The sequence below is a fragment of the Pteropus alecto genome, unplaced genomic scaffold (genome assembly GCF_000325575.1).
Source record: "Pteropus alecto unplaced genomic scaffold, ASM32557v1 scaffold95, whole genome shotgun sequence".
NCBI lineage: Eukaryota > Metazoa > Chordata > Mammalia > Chiroptera > Pteropodidae > Pteropus > Pteropus alecto.
Genome location: NW_006441071.1, coordinates 1281716 through 1295622, shown reverse-complemented (window position 1 = coordinate 1295622; position 13907 = coordinate 1281716). Strand labels below are relative to the sequence as shown.

Here is a 13907-nt window from a genome sequence, read left to right as displayed (position 1 = left end):
TGGCAAACCAAGCCTTTTGGGTCTCCAACGACTGATCCTAAGCAGTTGCCTTAGAGAGAGCTCTTTGGATGCTTAGAATCTCGTCTCTCACCCTCCAATTGGCAAAGAATCAGTACAATATTAATGTTCTGCAGTGAACATCGTTCTCAAAACTACTCTCAGCCCTCCCATGTTGTGAAGTTCTCTTCTCTCTCTCTCTTTTTTTTTTTTTTTTAAGATGTACAATTTATCTTCACATATAACTTCATTTTGGAACTTAGGAAGGATGATGAAAGGGAACTGTCACTGTAGCTGGAAGGGAGAGAAACCTTTTTTGTCTTCTCTGTCTCATAACAAACTGTATTTATGCTGGAGGCATCAAAGGACAGAATCAAAAGACATATGGACCTCACATTCTTCTCCTGGTACAAAAATCTCCGATTGTGAACTGAGCTGCTGCAGATAAAGCACACCAGAGGGCCAGGGCTTCCTCCAGCAGATGCTAAAAAAGAGGACACTGGCAGGCTTGTATGACTGAAGTGTAAACATGTTTTATGAAGAGAAAGAAATTTTTCTACATCCTCTTTCCCCCCAAACAAGCTCCCACACTAAAGCCTGATGTTTACCTTCAGCAAGTGGGTCAAGGGTGTGTATCATGAGCTGGAAGATGCTGTTCCTCATGAGACTGTTGTGGAGGGATGCAGAGCTTCCACCTCGTTGGAGACGTGGCTTAGCCTGAGCAGAGAAAGCAAAGGTGCTGTTAGTTCTCAGAAACTAAAGGCAAGTACATTATAGATAAGATCCTCCACTTTGTTTGATGGCCACTCATTTCTATCACGTGATCACACAATATTAAACCATGTGAACCAAAGATTTTCCAAGTACATTTCAAATTCCCCAAAGGAATGGCTTCCTCACATCCTTTCCTACTAAATGAATTAATCATTATCATTTTTTAAGAGCTTAGTAAATCTAGTCAATGTGCTATATGCTTCACCTCCATTAGTTTATCTTATTCTTCAAATGAACTCAATGAACTAGATGCTGTTATTATTTCCTTTAGACACATGAGGAAACTTTGTCTCAGAGAAGTAAAATGAGATGTCCAAGTCATACAGACAAAAAATGGAGGAGAGAGGAACGAATCTCAGGTTTGGTTCTGTCAAAATTTGTTGTTTAAACCAATGGTGGTCTTTAAAATGTTTGGATTGTTCATCCTATCAGTAAAATGTTTATGTATGTGTGTATATATGTATTCCTCTCTCTCTCTCTCTCTCTCTTTCTCTCTCACCTACTATAGCTATATCCACATACTAAAATATGAAAAAATATGAACACATATAGTATAAAACATTTGCAAAAGTAGAAATTATGAAGAATAACATAGAAAGTAAATGATAGAGGTGTTAATATTTTCTCCTTGCCCTCAAAGGAATGCCTTGCAGATCTCCTGGGGTTTCTCATCTCTACCCTGACCACAGGTCTAATCCATGTAGTCCTACAGTTTGTGTTAGTGAGATTTAAAGAGAGAGACCCACTCTCTTTAAAGTTCAAAATTCTACAGAGAAACTGTGCAACTTCAGAGGGGAACTTCTTTTGCATAAACTCCTACTTTGATCCTTTGTCCAAATAAATAAAACTGACAGGTAAAAGAGGAAGAATGAACCTCTAGAGGCGAGGTTACCAACAAACTCTTTTTCTTTTATCTTCAAAAGCAAACAATCTTAAAAAAATAAAAAGCCCAATCCTCTGGATTGTGACAGATTTTTATCCTGAACGAGAACTGTTTTCTTCGCCTTTGGTTGATTTTGTGTGGGTTGTTGCAGGGGAAGACACTCCAGAGGCAGAGACTTGTAGATGGGCAAATTTAAGAGAGAGTAATGTAATGTGAGGAAATTAATTTCTTATTGAACTTTTGGTCCAAAATCTTGACATGAGATTTTTCCGAGGTCAGTGAAAAAATAAGATACTATTTCCCACTATTTTCCAACCCCCTACGATGCAGGTTTTTCCAAAATAGTCCATCATACTCCAGACCCACAGGGGCTTCCCAAGAAAAGTCCCGTAAGAAGCTCCATGATCAAATACATTTGGCAGGTTCTACCTCTTAGACCAAAACCCCTTTTGACTTTTAAGATACACATTAGACCACTAAGTTTTAAAGAAATCAGGTTAACTTGGTTAAGTTAGGCAGTATTTCTGAACTATTGCCCATGGGTCCCTTACTTTAAAGGATACTTATTAACAATCATAGTCTGTATGTTTGGAGACAAACATGAAACCTATAGTAAGCTTGAAGTATGGGTAAAATATCAGTATGAGGTACTTGAAAAAAATCTGAACTTTTAGTGTGAATTTATGATAATTGGTATTCTATGAGAAATTATGTTCCTAGTTCTACAGGATTTGGAGAAGAATCATAGGGGATTACTGGTGTCTCAATGCTGAGGAAGACCATGAGCTCCTCAAAGGAAAAGACTAGTACAGGATCTGGCATATCCTATGGACTCTCAATGAATGTCATAAATTTTTGCTTTGAGCACTAGAGGACAAAGGATGACATCATATGTATCTTCATTCCTAGTCCCTTCTGCCTTAAAAATCTGTAATGTTTTTTAATGCATTGTGTTATTTGATTTGGATGGTTAAAGTTCAAAATATTTTCAGGGTAAGGTTAAGAGACTTGAATAGAGTTGAAATGTAATCACTGATGGCTGAACACAAAAACTCTGAAGGTCATTTCCTTGTCATGCTGCACAATACAAAATGTGATGTGTTAATTGGATAGGAACTGAAAAATGTGCTTCTTGTTAATAATTGGTCATAACCACTATTACTATGGTTATTTTGAGAAACAGGAAAAATTCTGCTGTGGAAATCTTCATTTGCAAAGGATTATATCTATAGAAGAACTTAAAGCATTCTTTTGGGTATCATATATACACTGAATACATAGGTCTCGTGCAGCATTTCTTTTGATGGACCCAAAAGAAATTTCCAACCAAAAATTAGGTGCATGCAGATACACTAAGGAAACAGATATCAAGCATTAGATCCCCCACTATCCCCAAATATCAGCTCAGCATCCCTTGGAATGCAATTTGGGAATATCTCACTCTTTCAACGCCTATAAAAGTTCATGCCAAATGAAAGAGAGAACTCAAACTTTCGAAACCTAATTCCAGAGATAATTTGTCAGAATTCAGTGACACTAATTATAGGCCAGAGCATATGTGGACATCAGCAGATTAAACTATTTAAGTATTCCAAGGGAGAGGATGATTTATTGAGCACATGAGCCCCTCATTCTCCCACCCCTGCCCCCCATTCTCCACAGGCACAGGTACAGGTACAGACAGGGCTACTGCTTCCTACCGGTAGAGCCTGTTCATCCTTGTCCCTGGCTGTAGATGACTGCATAAAAGAAAAAGGCAAAAAACAAAAGACAAATAAATAAATAAATAAACAATGAATCACATACAGGTTTTACATTTCATAACAAGCATCAGTATAGGAATATATTTGGTTCTTTCTGTTCCTGGAAGGATTATGCCAAGACAGGTGGCCAAGAGCATATATTTCTAGTTAATAATAATAATAATAATAATAAAATCCCCGATTCCCAAGTCCCTCAAATACGGATGCATACAGCAAGAAAAAAACGGAAGTTTTTCCTCTGTCTTGCCTTCTGGTTCTCCCCATTATAGTCTTTGCTGACCTACATCTTCAAGAATAATCACACACTTGGAAAAGAGCAGACAGGTGCAGAGCTGTTTTAAAATGCTCAGTGGACCTAGGCTCTTTTTTAGTCCTACCATACACGTCATATAAAAAACACTAAGATGCCCCCACCTAAAATACACATTTCTGTGTAAAAAAAGGAAAGGATGGTTATAATTTTGCATTTCAAATCATTGGCTACACGTAAATCATTGGCTACACGTAAGTCATTGGCATGCTCGAAACCTTGGAAAGTGAGGAAATCGCATTTATAATTTGTTTTCATGGGGAATTTTTAAGAACACTAACCTTATACTTAATGAAGTTGATATTAAATATTTTGTAGACATTCAATTAAAATTTTAATAATCTAGCAGATAACTTTTTGGAGTTTTGAGTCGACATATATTTTTTCTTCCGGGTCCTAACATTTCTGTAGACCCTCGAAAAATTTGTAACGCCCAGGCACATACAGAAATGTTCTGCGCTGGTGGTAATTTCTGGGCACAGCCCAAGGCATTACTAAATGTGCCATAACTCTCTGATTTGGTGCTGTCTCTCAGTGACTCCTCCAGAAACAGTAATAAGAAAAATCCCTCATTCCCTAGTTCCCAGGCACATGCTTGGGGAACTGGAGAGGACCTGAAATTGTCCTTTGATTTCCCTTTTTGCTCTAAAAGGCATGGTGTGATCTCATTTCTCTCTGGCAGGTCCTTTCATTTTCTCTTCTTCCACATCAGACAGTGCAACAAATGGCCCCACATTATACGGAACAATCCCCAGGGAAATTATACAGTGCAGCAAGCTCAGCCTTTGGACATACATTGAGATTAACTCTCAGAGCACGCCTTTTCAGTTAGCGAATTTACACCTTGGGGCTAAATGAGAGATAATAATTATGAGCTGGGATTGATACCACAGTGATACCACAAAACATGAAAAAACAGGATGAAACTGAGAAAAGAAAAGAGTGGTCTTTATAAGCACAAAAATATCACCAGCTGAGACTTCGGTTTAAAAATATATATATTTAAAGAATGTATATGAGGAAAGAAAAAAAAAATCCAAGCCTGTCTTTTGGTCTGAGAGAAAAAAAGAATATATCTACCCCATTGACTTCCTTTTTCTCTCACGAGCAAGGAGGATCATGAGACACAATAAATGAAAAGAAATGCCTTGTACATAAATTTTACAAAGGAAAATCTGAGGGCAGAGAAAAGTCTGGAATCCTTTGCAAAATCTCCCACTGTTTAATGTCAGCAGAAGTTGACATCGTTAGTTTTCTTTCGAGTGTAATTTGCAGACATGAATACACATCAGGCTAGAACATGTAAATTTAGATATAGACACAAATGGCAACCGAGGCCATTAAAACACCCCTCCACTTTCCTTTTATGTAGCCCTATTGCAAAAGAGATGATAGTAATTGCTCATTTTCAGGGGCTCACTCACATCTACTGATAATTCCTGATGCACACTTGACTTATCCTCACTCTAATTGTACCTTGAAGCAACCTCACAGTCCTGGCAATATGCTGCTGATTATGTTAGGAATTCAATTTTAAAGGGGCTTTAATTACATTGGAATTAACCAGTGAAGATGACAGGAAATAATTTAAATTTGTATGGCCCATACCGTGTTTCTAACTACTGAATTATTTAGCTAACTATCTGAGTTTTGGGGCGGCTTTGGTGTTGTGAATTTATTTTCAGGGTCATTGAATATCTGGCAACTATATTCTAACCCATTGGATGATACAGAAGAAAACTTCTGCAAAAGAAAGCTAACTTGACATTAAAGATTAATCTTGGCATTCTCATCATGCATTTTGCTTTTTAATCTCATTATTTTTAAATATACCAAAACACTATATATTTGGGCTGTTCTAATTTGAAAGCCCAATTCCTGGGGGTCAGTTCAAAGGCTACGCCAGCTGTAGAAAAGATCCATTATAAGCCAGATCCTAGTATACACAGTAATTCTTGAGGAATATTTAAAAGAATTCATAAAATGCATCCCACAAGGTCTCAAGTTGGGGCTCTGGTGGGCCAACACAGACTCTGCTCTTCATTTATGAAAGCAGAACAACCACTAGGCAAGGATTTAAGAAATACATCTTTTGCTTAAAATATTCTCTGATTCAGCCCTTTGTTTAATTCAAACAGGCCTGCTCCCTAATTACTGTAAGTAATTGAGTAATTGAGCAACTCGGATGTTGCCATTAATATCTGTTGTTCTCTCTGGTGGAAATTCCAATTTTATATGGGAATTTTGCTGCCTACTTGATAGGTGTTTTGCAAGTGCCTCATTCTCCCACCTCCAAATAATAAAACATATCGCTCATTTAGAAAGCATTTTTAACACTATAAATCATTCACAAATCCTTAAATCGCCTCTCTTCCTTTGACCCTTGAAAGCCGCTGGTTGAGAAATGATTTCCGTGACTACTAAGTATAATTTCTAGGTAACTTTGTGCAGAGCCATGTACTGCTCCCCAACTTCCACCTCACACACAACACTGGGCAAATACTGCACCATGGCCACAGAACCCCTGGTTTGCTCTGACTGGTAATTGCCCACCTGCAAATCACATAATCAGATGGGCCGCTGGGAACATATGCCAAAAAACAAGTGCATAAAATAAAGAGTGGAATTTCTTGCCAGTGGCTTGGCAACAAGTATAGAAAGAGAAACAATTTTTCTAGTAGTCAAGTAGCAACCATAAATGTCCACCACTAAAATGTCTCACCAAGACCTGTGACTGTGCCTAAATTCATTGTGGCAAGGACCCAGAAGCACTATAAAGTCTATACAAAACAAATTTAAAAGTATAATTATTTTGTCATAAATGTGATCCAAACTATATATGCTAATAATTCAAATATTAATCCAATATGTAATTGACATTAATTTTAATGTCTTAGAATTTAGAAAGGTTGGGTAAGGGACAATTTGAATGACTGATTTCCTTTTTAAAAATTAACAAGGAAGTATAAAATGATGTCTCTTTTTCTTTTAATACATTTACCTGTAACAAGCAAAAACGTTCAACATCTTTCTCCTGGTTGAAGATGAATAGGCTTCAAAGCTTATGGGGAAACTAGCTAAAAGGTACAAAACCCTCAAATCGGAAATCTAAAAGTGAAGAAATCCTACCACCTCATACTCAGATGCAAAATCATCTCCTCTCCCTCTTTACTGTGTCCTATCATACTCCTGAAACTATTAAGGGAAGGGTGGATTAAATAAATTCCTAAAGAAAGAAATACTAAGAGATTTAAATTCAAATTAATTTTACCACTGATTGCTGGGTAATTATCCTACAATCACTGTCTTTTAGAAAAGTAAGAATCTCAGAGATTAATGAAGTACTGAGAGTGGCATCCCAAGATGCAGGAATACCTACTTCACAGCTCTGTTTTAAAGAAACACATTAGGATGAACGGAAAGGCTAGAAATTAAGTAAAAAGTATAGTAACGGAAGCTCACGTTTTGGAAGCAAAACATTTTGATGATTTATTTGAATAATTCCCATGATTATGAAATATTTGAGATAGAGCAAGAAATTTCAGAAGAATAGATATGCCCCAAAATGGAGAGAGTGAGAGTAAAATTGCTTAGAAATAGTTAAGAAACATTTTGTCTTTTAAATAGTTGTACCAAGTAGAAATAATGTAGGATGAGAAGTGGTGTCATATAGTTATTAAGAATATGGAATTTAGGCCTAGACTACTCAGGTTAATTTTCTCATTTTTGTCACTTACTAGTTGTGTGACCTTGGACAAGTTATTTAATCTCTCTTTGTTTTAGTTTTCTCATCTAAAATGGGGATAATAATAATTACTTCAGAGGTTGCTTTGAGGATTAAATAAGTTAATACATGCTTAGATCAATATTTGGTACATAGTAAGTACTATACATTAGCTCTGCTATCATTACTATTAATATTGGGAACCACAAGGGAGAATAATGACAAATTATATGACAAAAGGAGGTTCAGGGTTGTGAACTGGATTAGAGAACAGGGTGGTTTCTCTGGGAAGTAGGAAAATTCCATTGATTCGGATGGCGAGAGGTGATTTGTGTAGGGCACTAGAGGATGGTTAACCCGGCATGTCATAGGTTGGCAGCTGAGAGAGGAGAGATATACAACAGATTATGTGTCCTTGACTAAGTTTCTGACTATATCCCTGTCCCATGGCGCAGCATTGTCTGAAAGATATAGGGTTGGCAAGGCTAGGTCAGCATTTCATATTTCATATACCTTAATGGGCTTGGTTTTGATCAAGAAGCTCTGGAAGTTGTTAGATTGGGAGAAGATAGAACCCAAGCCTAAACCAAAAGGATCTCACCTCCTCCGAAATTCTAGAGGTTTCTGGTCAACAAATTTCACTTGGCAGGATGTTGCTTGTGAGCAGAAAAATAGAAATATCTGGATCAGGAAAGGCCGCAGACTTAGTCTTGAGTTCAGTATCTGCTGGGTGACATTCTGGACTGGACATTCTCTGAATCTAGGAAACCAGGCTGTGCGAGGATGATCTGTGAACATGTCCGGTGTGCATACCTGGGTGTGCTGGGTGTCTTTTGAAAGTCATGATTTGGATAAAGAAGGAAATAAGATACACTCAAAACTTGGAAAAAAGCTTACCTCATGAGAAGGCAGCTACTCATAACAGATGAGATAAGGCATCTGTGTGATCCTCTCCAAATTGTTAGGAAATATGGTTTGGGAATACTCAGTAAGGCAAGGAGGCTAGGGTAACTTCAAAATGCAGAACTGGACTATCACTGATAAGCTGAAATCTACACAACTGAATATAATCACTTTTTCTAAACTTTATTGATCATATACCATTATCGAAAACATTCTGAGCAAATAACATATATGTAATGTGAATGTTTATTATCTATCATCTATTGTCTAGTTTATGTGCTACACTTAACCATTAAGTAAACATGGATTCTTTCTTTTTTGAAAAATAAAAATAAACACAAGAAGTCTTAATATTTTCTTTTTACATCCCAAATAATTGTCCAGTGCACTCAACTGGAGCATTAGCACAGATCTTTAAAAAGGAGATTTTACTGGTTGGTATTTATAAGGGGCCTGGAGTAGGAGTGGGAAAATGGGGAGAGGTTGGTCAAGGGTACAAACTTCTAGTTATAAGATGCATAAATTCTGGGGATCTAATAGATAGATAGCATGGTGATTATAATTAATAATACTGTATTATGTAGAAGTTACTAAGACAGTAGATCTTAAATGTTCTTATTCAAAAAAGAAATGGTAATTATTAACATGTTGATGGTGTTAGCTAACCCTATGGTGGTAACCATTTTGCAATATAGAAATGTATCAAATCAACACATTATACACCTTAAACTTGCAACATAACATATGTCAATTATATATCTCAGTGAAGCTGGGAAAAAATAAAAAAGAATTTTTAAATGCTTCTCACAGAATTGGTAAGCTGTATTGTGTGCATACAACACCCAGCTCTTGTAGCCAGCCTCCCGAATAGTGGAAATTGCAAGATCCTTGAGGATAGGATTTACCTTCATGGGCCCTAATGTGGCTACTTAAAATGCAACCAGGTGTCGTGGAAGAGGCCACTCAGGCAGAATGCGGATTGTGTGATCCTGTGTCAGTAACCAAAGCTCTTCCAAAAACTTGTTCCACTGGCTAAATTAATGATAATTGTTTAGATCCACCCCTTACATCCCTTATTTTAATCTTTCTTATTAAATAGGTACACAGAAGACACTAATCCCCATTTTATGGAGAGAGTGCCTCAGGCTGTTTCCATACTCAGGATACTAAGCACCTGGGTTAATTCACTTAATTTAGGAATTAACAACCCAATTACCACTGCCATCTCTTGCCTCTCTCTGAAAAATCCAAATGTTGCTAATATACTTTGTTGTATTGTTTGAGCAATTCTCACAACTGCTAATGAATCATTTTGATATGCCAATCAAACACAATCTATTAGTGGTGTTCTGGCATTAGTCACCCAATTTCTTTTGACCAGTAAAGAACCCCAAATGCACTTATATGGTAAGTCAGGATTGCCTTACTTTTTTTTTTTTTTTTAAAGTAAAGAGTATCTAACATAATCTGAATTTTAAAGAAAAGTCCAAAAAAAAAAAAAAAATACTGGTGCCGGGCACATCACAGAATACTTTGCCGCAAATGAAGCGATTCCCTTAATAATGGATAATATTTATTGAAAGCCAATATGTACAAGTGCTTCTATATAAGATTCCATTGAATCTTCACAATAATAGGCATTATAAACACTTCTGCCCCCTTTAATACATGAGGACTCTAAGGCCGATGAAGGTTGGAAAATTTGTTCAAGTCCTCACAGCCAGTAAGTGGCAGAGCTGGGATATAAACTCAGACAGCTGGGCTCCAGAGCCTCTTTAAGTGTTGGAGAAACAAGAAGTGGAATTTTCCTTGTAGTGAATTGTGTGAAGGAGACTGGAGACACTAGAATGGAAATACAGTAAAAATAGTTTATGTATATTAAGAACTATTTATGAGCTCTGACTTTCAATGGAGGCCAGAAGATTGTTGCTAAGTGATAGTTGTGAAAACAGAATGACAGATTTTATTTGTGTTCATTTGGCACAAAAAGTTGGTGCCTGAGAATAACGAAAGTATAGAGGTTATTTTCTTGTCTGTGTCTCCTCCAGCATTATTACTAAGACTCACCTACAACTGTCATGAATTTTCATTATTATTTCTGTCTCTTGAAAGTCATGGAGGCACTTTTTATGACCTTCACAATGGCATAGGTTCACGTAACACTGCAAGCTAGTTTATCCATATATCAAACTGACTTGTATTCAGGAGTTTGTAGCTCAGCAGTAGGTGGGAAAAGTGCGACCCTCTGGTGGTCCCATTTATTGCTGTGGCCCTGTGATACTAGTCTATATTTAGTTTATTTGGAAGCACATGTGCTCAGTCTTTAATTTATTTCTGACATTTGAAGGACCAGTGTTTCTTTGTTTCAAAGAAAGAACAACTCAAAACATAAAATAATCATATTCAGTGTCTGAAGCATCAACAGGAAACTCTGAATAGCAAGTTTTGAATAAAGAAAATTCATTCAGTGACTGAACAATATTTATTTGATATATTTATTGGATGCTTACAATATGCCAGGCATTTTCTAGGTTCTAGGAATACAGATGTGACCAAAACTGACAAAAATTTGTTTTCATGGAGTTACATTCCAGAATATATTATTATCATAAAATTAACTAGACAGAAAGAATAAGTAGTAGTTAGATCACTTAAAACTAAGTGTTATATTTAGGGAGGTCCTTAAGTAAATTAACTGTGGCCTAACCATCAGATCTCTAATCATACTTTCTGATTACTTTATTAATCCTTGATTTAGAATGCATTCTGGTTTGGAGAGAAACTAGCAAAGGCCATAAAGAATATAAAGAACATGACTATGTATATAAAATTATAAACAACATATAGCAAAGATGACTAGATATTTAAAGTACATCTTGAAACTGATAAAATTGAAGATGCAATTTAATTTTTGACAGTATTGGCAACGAAGTTTCTTGCCAATGTTTTAAAACTTTAACTTTCACAGATTTAAGATTAGAAGAAAAGAAAAAAAAAGAAACCTGAACTTCAAGGAAAACAAAAGCCTATAATTTGAATATAATATAACTTTGTGATTTTGATTTATGTGTCTTTTTAATATCATGGTTTCCGAGATATAGTGTAACTTCATTAACATATTGATTTATGACCACATTTAAAAATGTGATCCTAGAAATTTCATTGGCACCATACCAGCACCTGATTTCTATAGGACTCTGACACAATTTCCATACATGCACAAAAATAGAGATACCAGATTTACTGGACTTAGGTTTGGAATTTCCAGGAAGCAAATGGATATCATGTAAACTCAATTTAAATATTTAATAAATGAAAATGTAATTAAACTTTGGGGAGAACAACGAAGGGCACAAAATCAAGTATATAACAAATGTACTGACATACCAAATGTATATATCAAATGATTTATCTAATGTATTGATAACCCGAATTGGTCCCATTCTTTGACTTGCTTTCCTGTTCCCAAGAGAGGCTAGGAGGTAAACTAAGATCATTCATGTCATGGAGATGGGTTTTAAAAATGGGACATTATGGCATTTACTTCAAACACTGCTTGGTTACTTCCAAATTCCATTCATACTCTGTGTCCCCCATTTTCTTCCTAATTCATTTTTTTGTATTATTTGTCTCTTTCCTACTACTGAGCACCTTTCTGAGCGCAGAGCATGTTTTTTTTTTTCATTTTATATCATTCCACAGTATCTAACATTGTGTTTCTAGATGCTCAATAAATGCATATTCAATAATAAGTGAAATCAGATAAGACTCCTTTGCCAGATATGTGGTATGCAAATATTTTCTCCCCATCTATAATTTGTCCTTTCATCCCTTTAATGGTCTTTTAACGGTCTTTCACAGAGCAAAAGTTTTTAATTTATCAATTTTTTCTTTGATGCATTGGTTTTTGGTAGCACATCTAAGAATTCTTTGCCTAGTCCTAGGTCCTGAAGATTTTATCCTATTTTTATTCCTAGATGTTTTTAGTTTTATATTTTATACTTAAGCCCATGATCCATTTTGAGTTAGTTTTTGCATAAGATATGAGTTTTGGGTATGAACCATTTTTTTTTTTAGCTTATGGATGTCCAATTGCTATTATACCCATTTTAAAGAACAGGAGAGGAAGCCTTAGTGAGGTTAATTGACTTGTCCAAAGTCATACAGGTAGTAACTGGAGGCATTGGGAATGACATGTAGGAAATCTAACTTGAAACCACATGTTTCTAATGCCATGGGTCCAAGGCATTGATCTCTGCATTCTCCAGGTAAACATAAAACACTCTGAATTCACCTTCTATGTAGGACAAAAGAAACTTTATTTAGAAAATGAACGCTGGATGATAGAGGCTCTGTTCATCCCTCTGGCGACCAAATCAAAGTTGTGACGGAAACAGGGAAAAAACAGCAAGGAAAGATCACTTGGGATCTAGATGAACAAACCATACAACTAAGGAGACATCTAAGATATCACTCTGCAATGGCAGAAGGAGGGATGGGGTGAGGACGCAGGGCTGCCTGGTCCCTAGTGGCTGAGTGGGACGGAGGCTGTGGCAGTGGTAGCTGCAGACGCCTCTTAAAGGGGCCATGCCCATGGACATTCGCGGTGACGGACCTGTTTGATCTGAGCACCAGTGCCAGTTCGGCTGCATGCAGGGGGCACCAGGGGCTTACTGAGTTGTTGGAGTGAGGGCAGAGGCGAAACTAACTCTGCACAGAAGTGCCAGTGGTATCCATTGTTCCTCTGTTGAGCCCTCTCTGCTCCGAGTGCGTGGGACACAGTGCTGCCATAGCCTGTCTCCCCCAACTCGGGGCCCCACCCAAGCCACAACCAGGTCTATCCTCAGCGAATCAGGAGCTCCTTGCTGAGCAGCACCTAGACTCACACTGGATGCAGTTGGCCTTGGTTTCTCATGTGGCCTTTTGAGATAACTATAAGCACAACATCTGTAGATTGCTTGCTGAATCTTAACAGGTGGCCTTGGAGGGGCAGAGGGTTAGTCTTGGGCTAAATTTGGCCTGCAGCTGAACCCACCTCAGGACTGTGCCACTGGGCACCTACTACACAAATCCACACTAATAAGACCCAGAGACTTAGGAGCTTTGCTTAGCACATAGAAACAGACACAGAAAGGCAGCCAAAATGGGAAGACGAAGAAGCAGAAACCATATGAGAGAACAGAAGAGAGATCCAGATATAATGGAGTTAAGTAATCTAATAGATGCAGAGTTCAAAACACTGGTTATAAAGATGCTCAATGAACTTATGGGAAGTGTAGATAAATTCAGTGAGAACTTCAACAAAGAGGTAAACATAAAAATGGAAATGGAAATCATAAAAGGGAACCAGTCTGAAATGAAGAATACATTATCTGAGTTGAGAAGTATATTAAATGGAATAAACAAAGGAATAAACAAAGTGAATAAAGAAGAGGATCAGTGACCTATCTAGAGGAAGGGAAAGCCAAGGACACTCAATCAGAATGGCAAGAAAAAAGACTATAATAATAATTTAAGGAGCCTATGGGACACTATTAAAGGTAAATCTATCTG

At 36.9% G+C, this 13907-nt stretch overlaps 1 protein-coding gene across 2 annotated transcripts in view; it reads right to left on the bottom strand.

Annotated features, from left to right (window-relative positions):
* SLC24A2 (solute carrier family 24 member 2) overlaps positions 1 to 13907 on the bottom strand; it is a 208854-nt gene that overhangs the window by 77932 nt on the left and 117015 nt on the right. For both annotated transcript variants that reach the window (XM_025051383.1, XM_025051384.1), the window contains exon 3: positions 606 to 714. In XM_025051383.1, coding sequence (XP_024907151.1) covers positions 606 to 714 — 109 coding nt within the window. The remainder of the gene's footprint in view (positions 1 to 605; positions 715 to 13907) is intronic.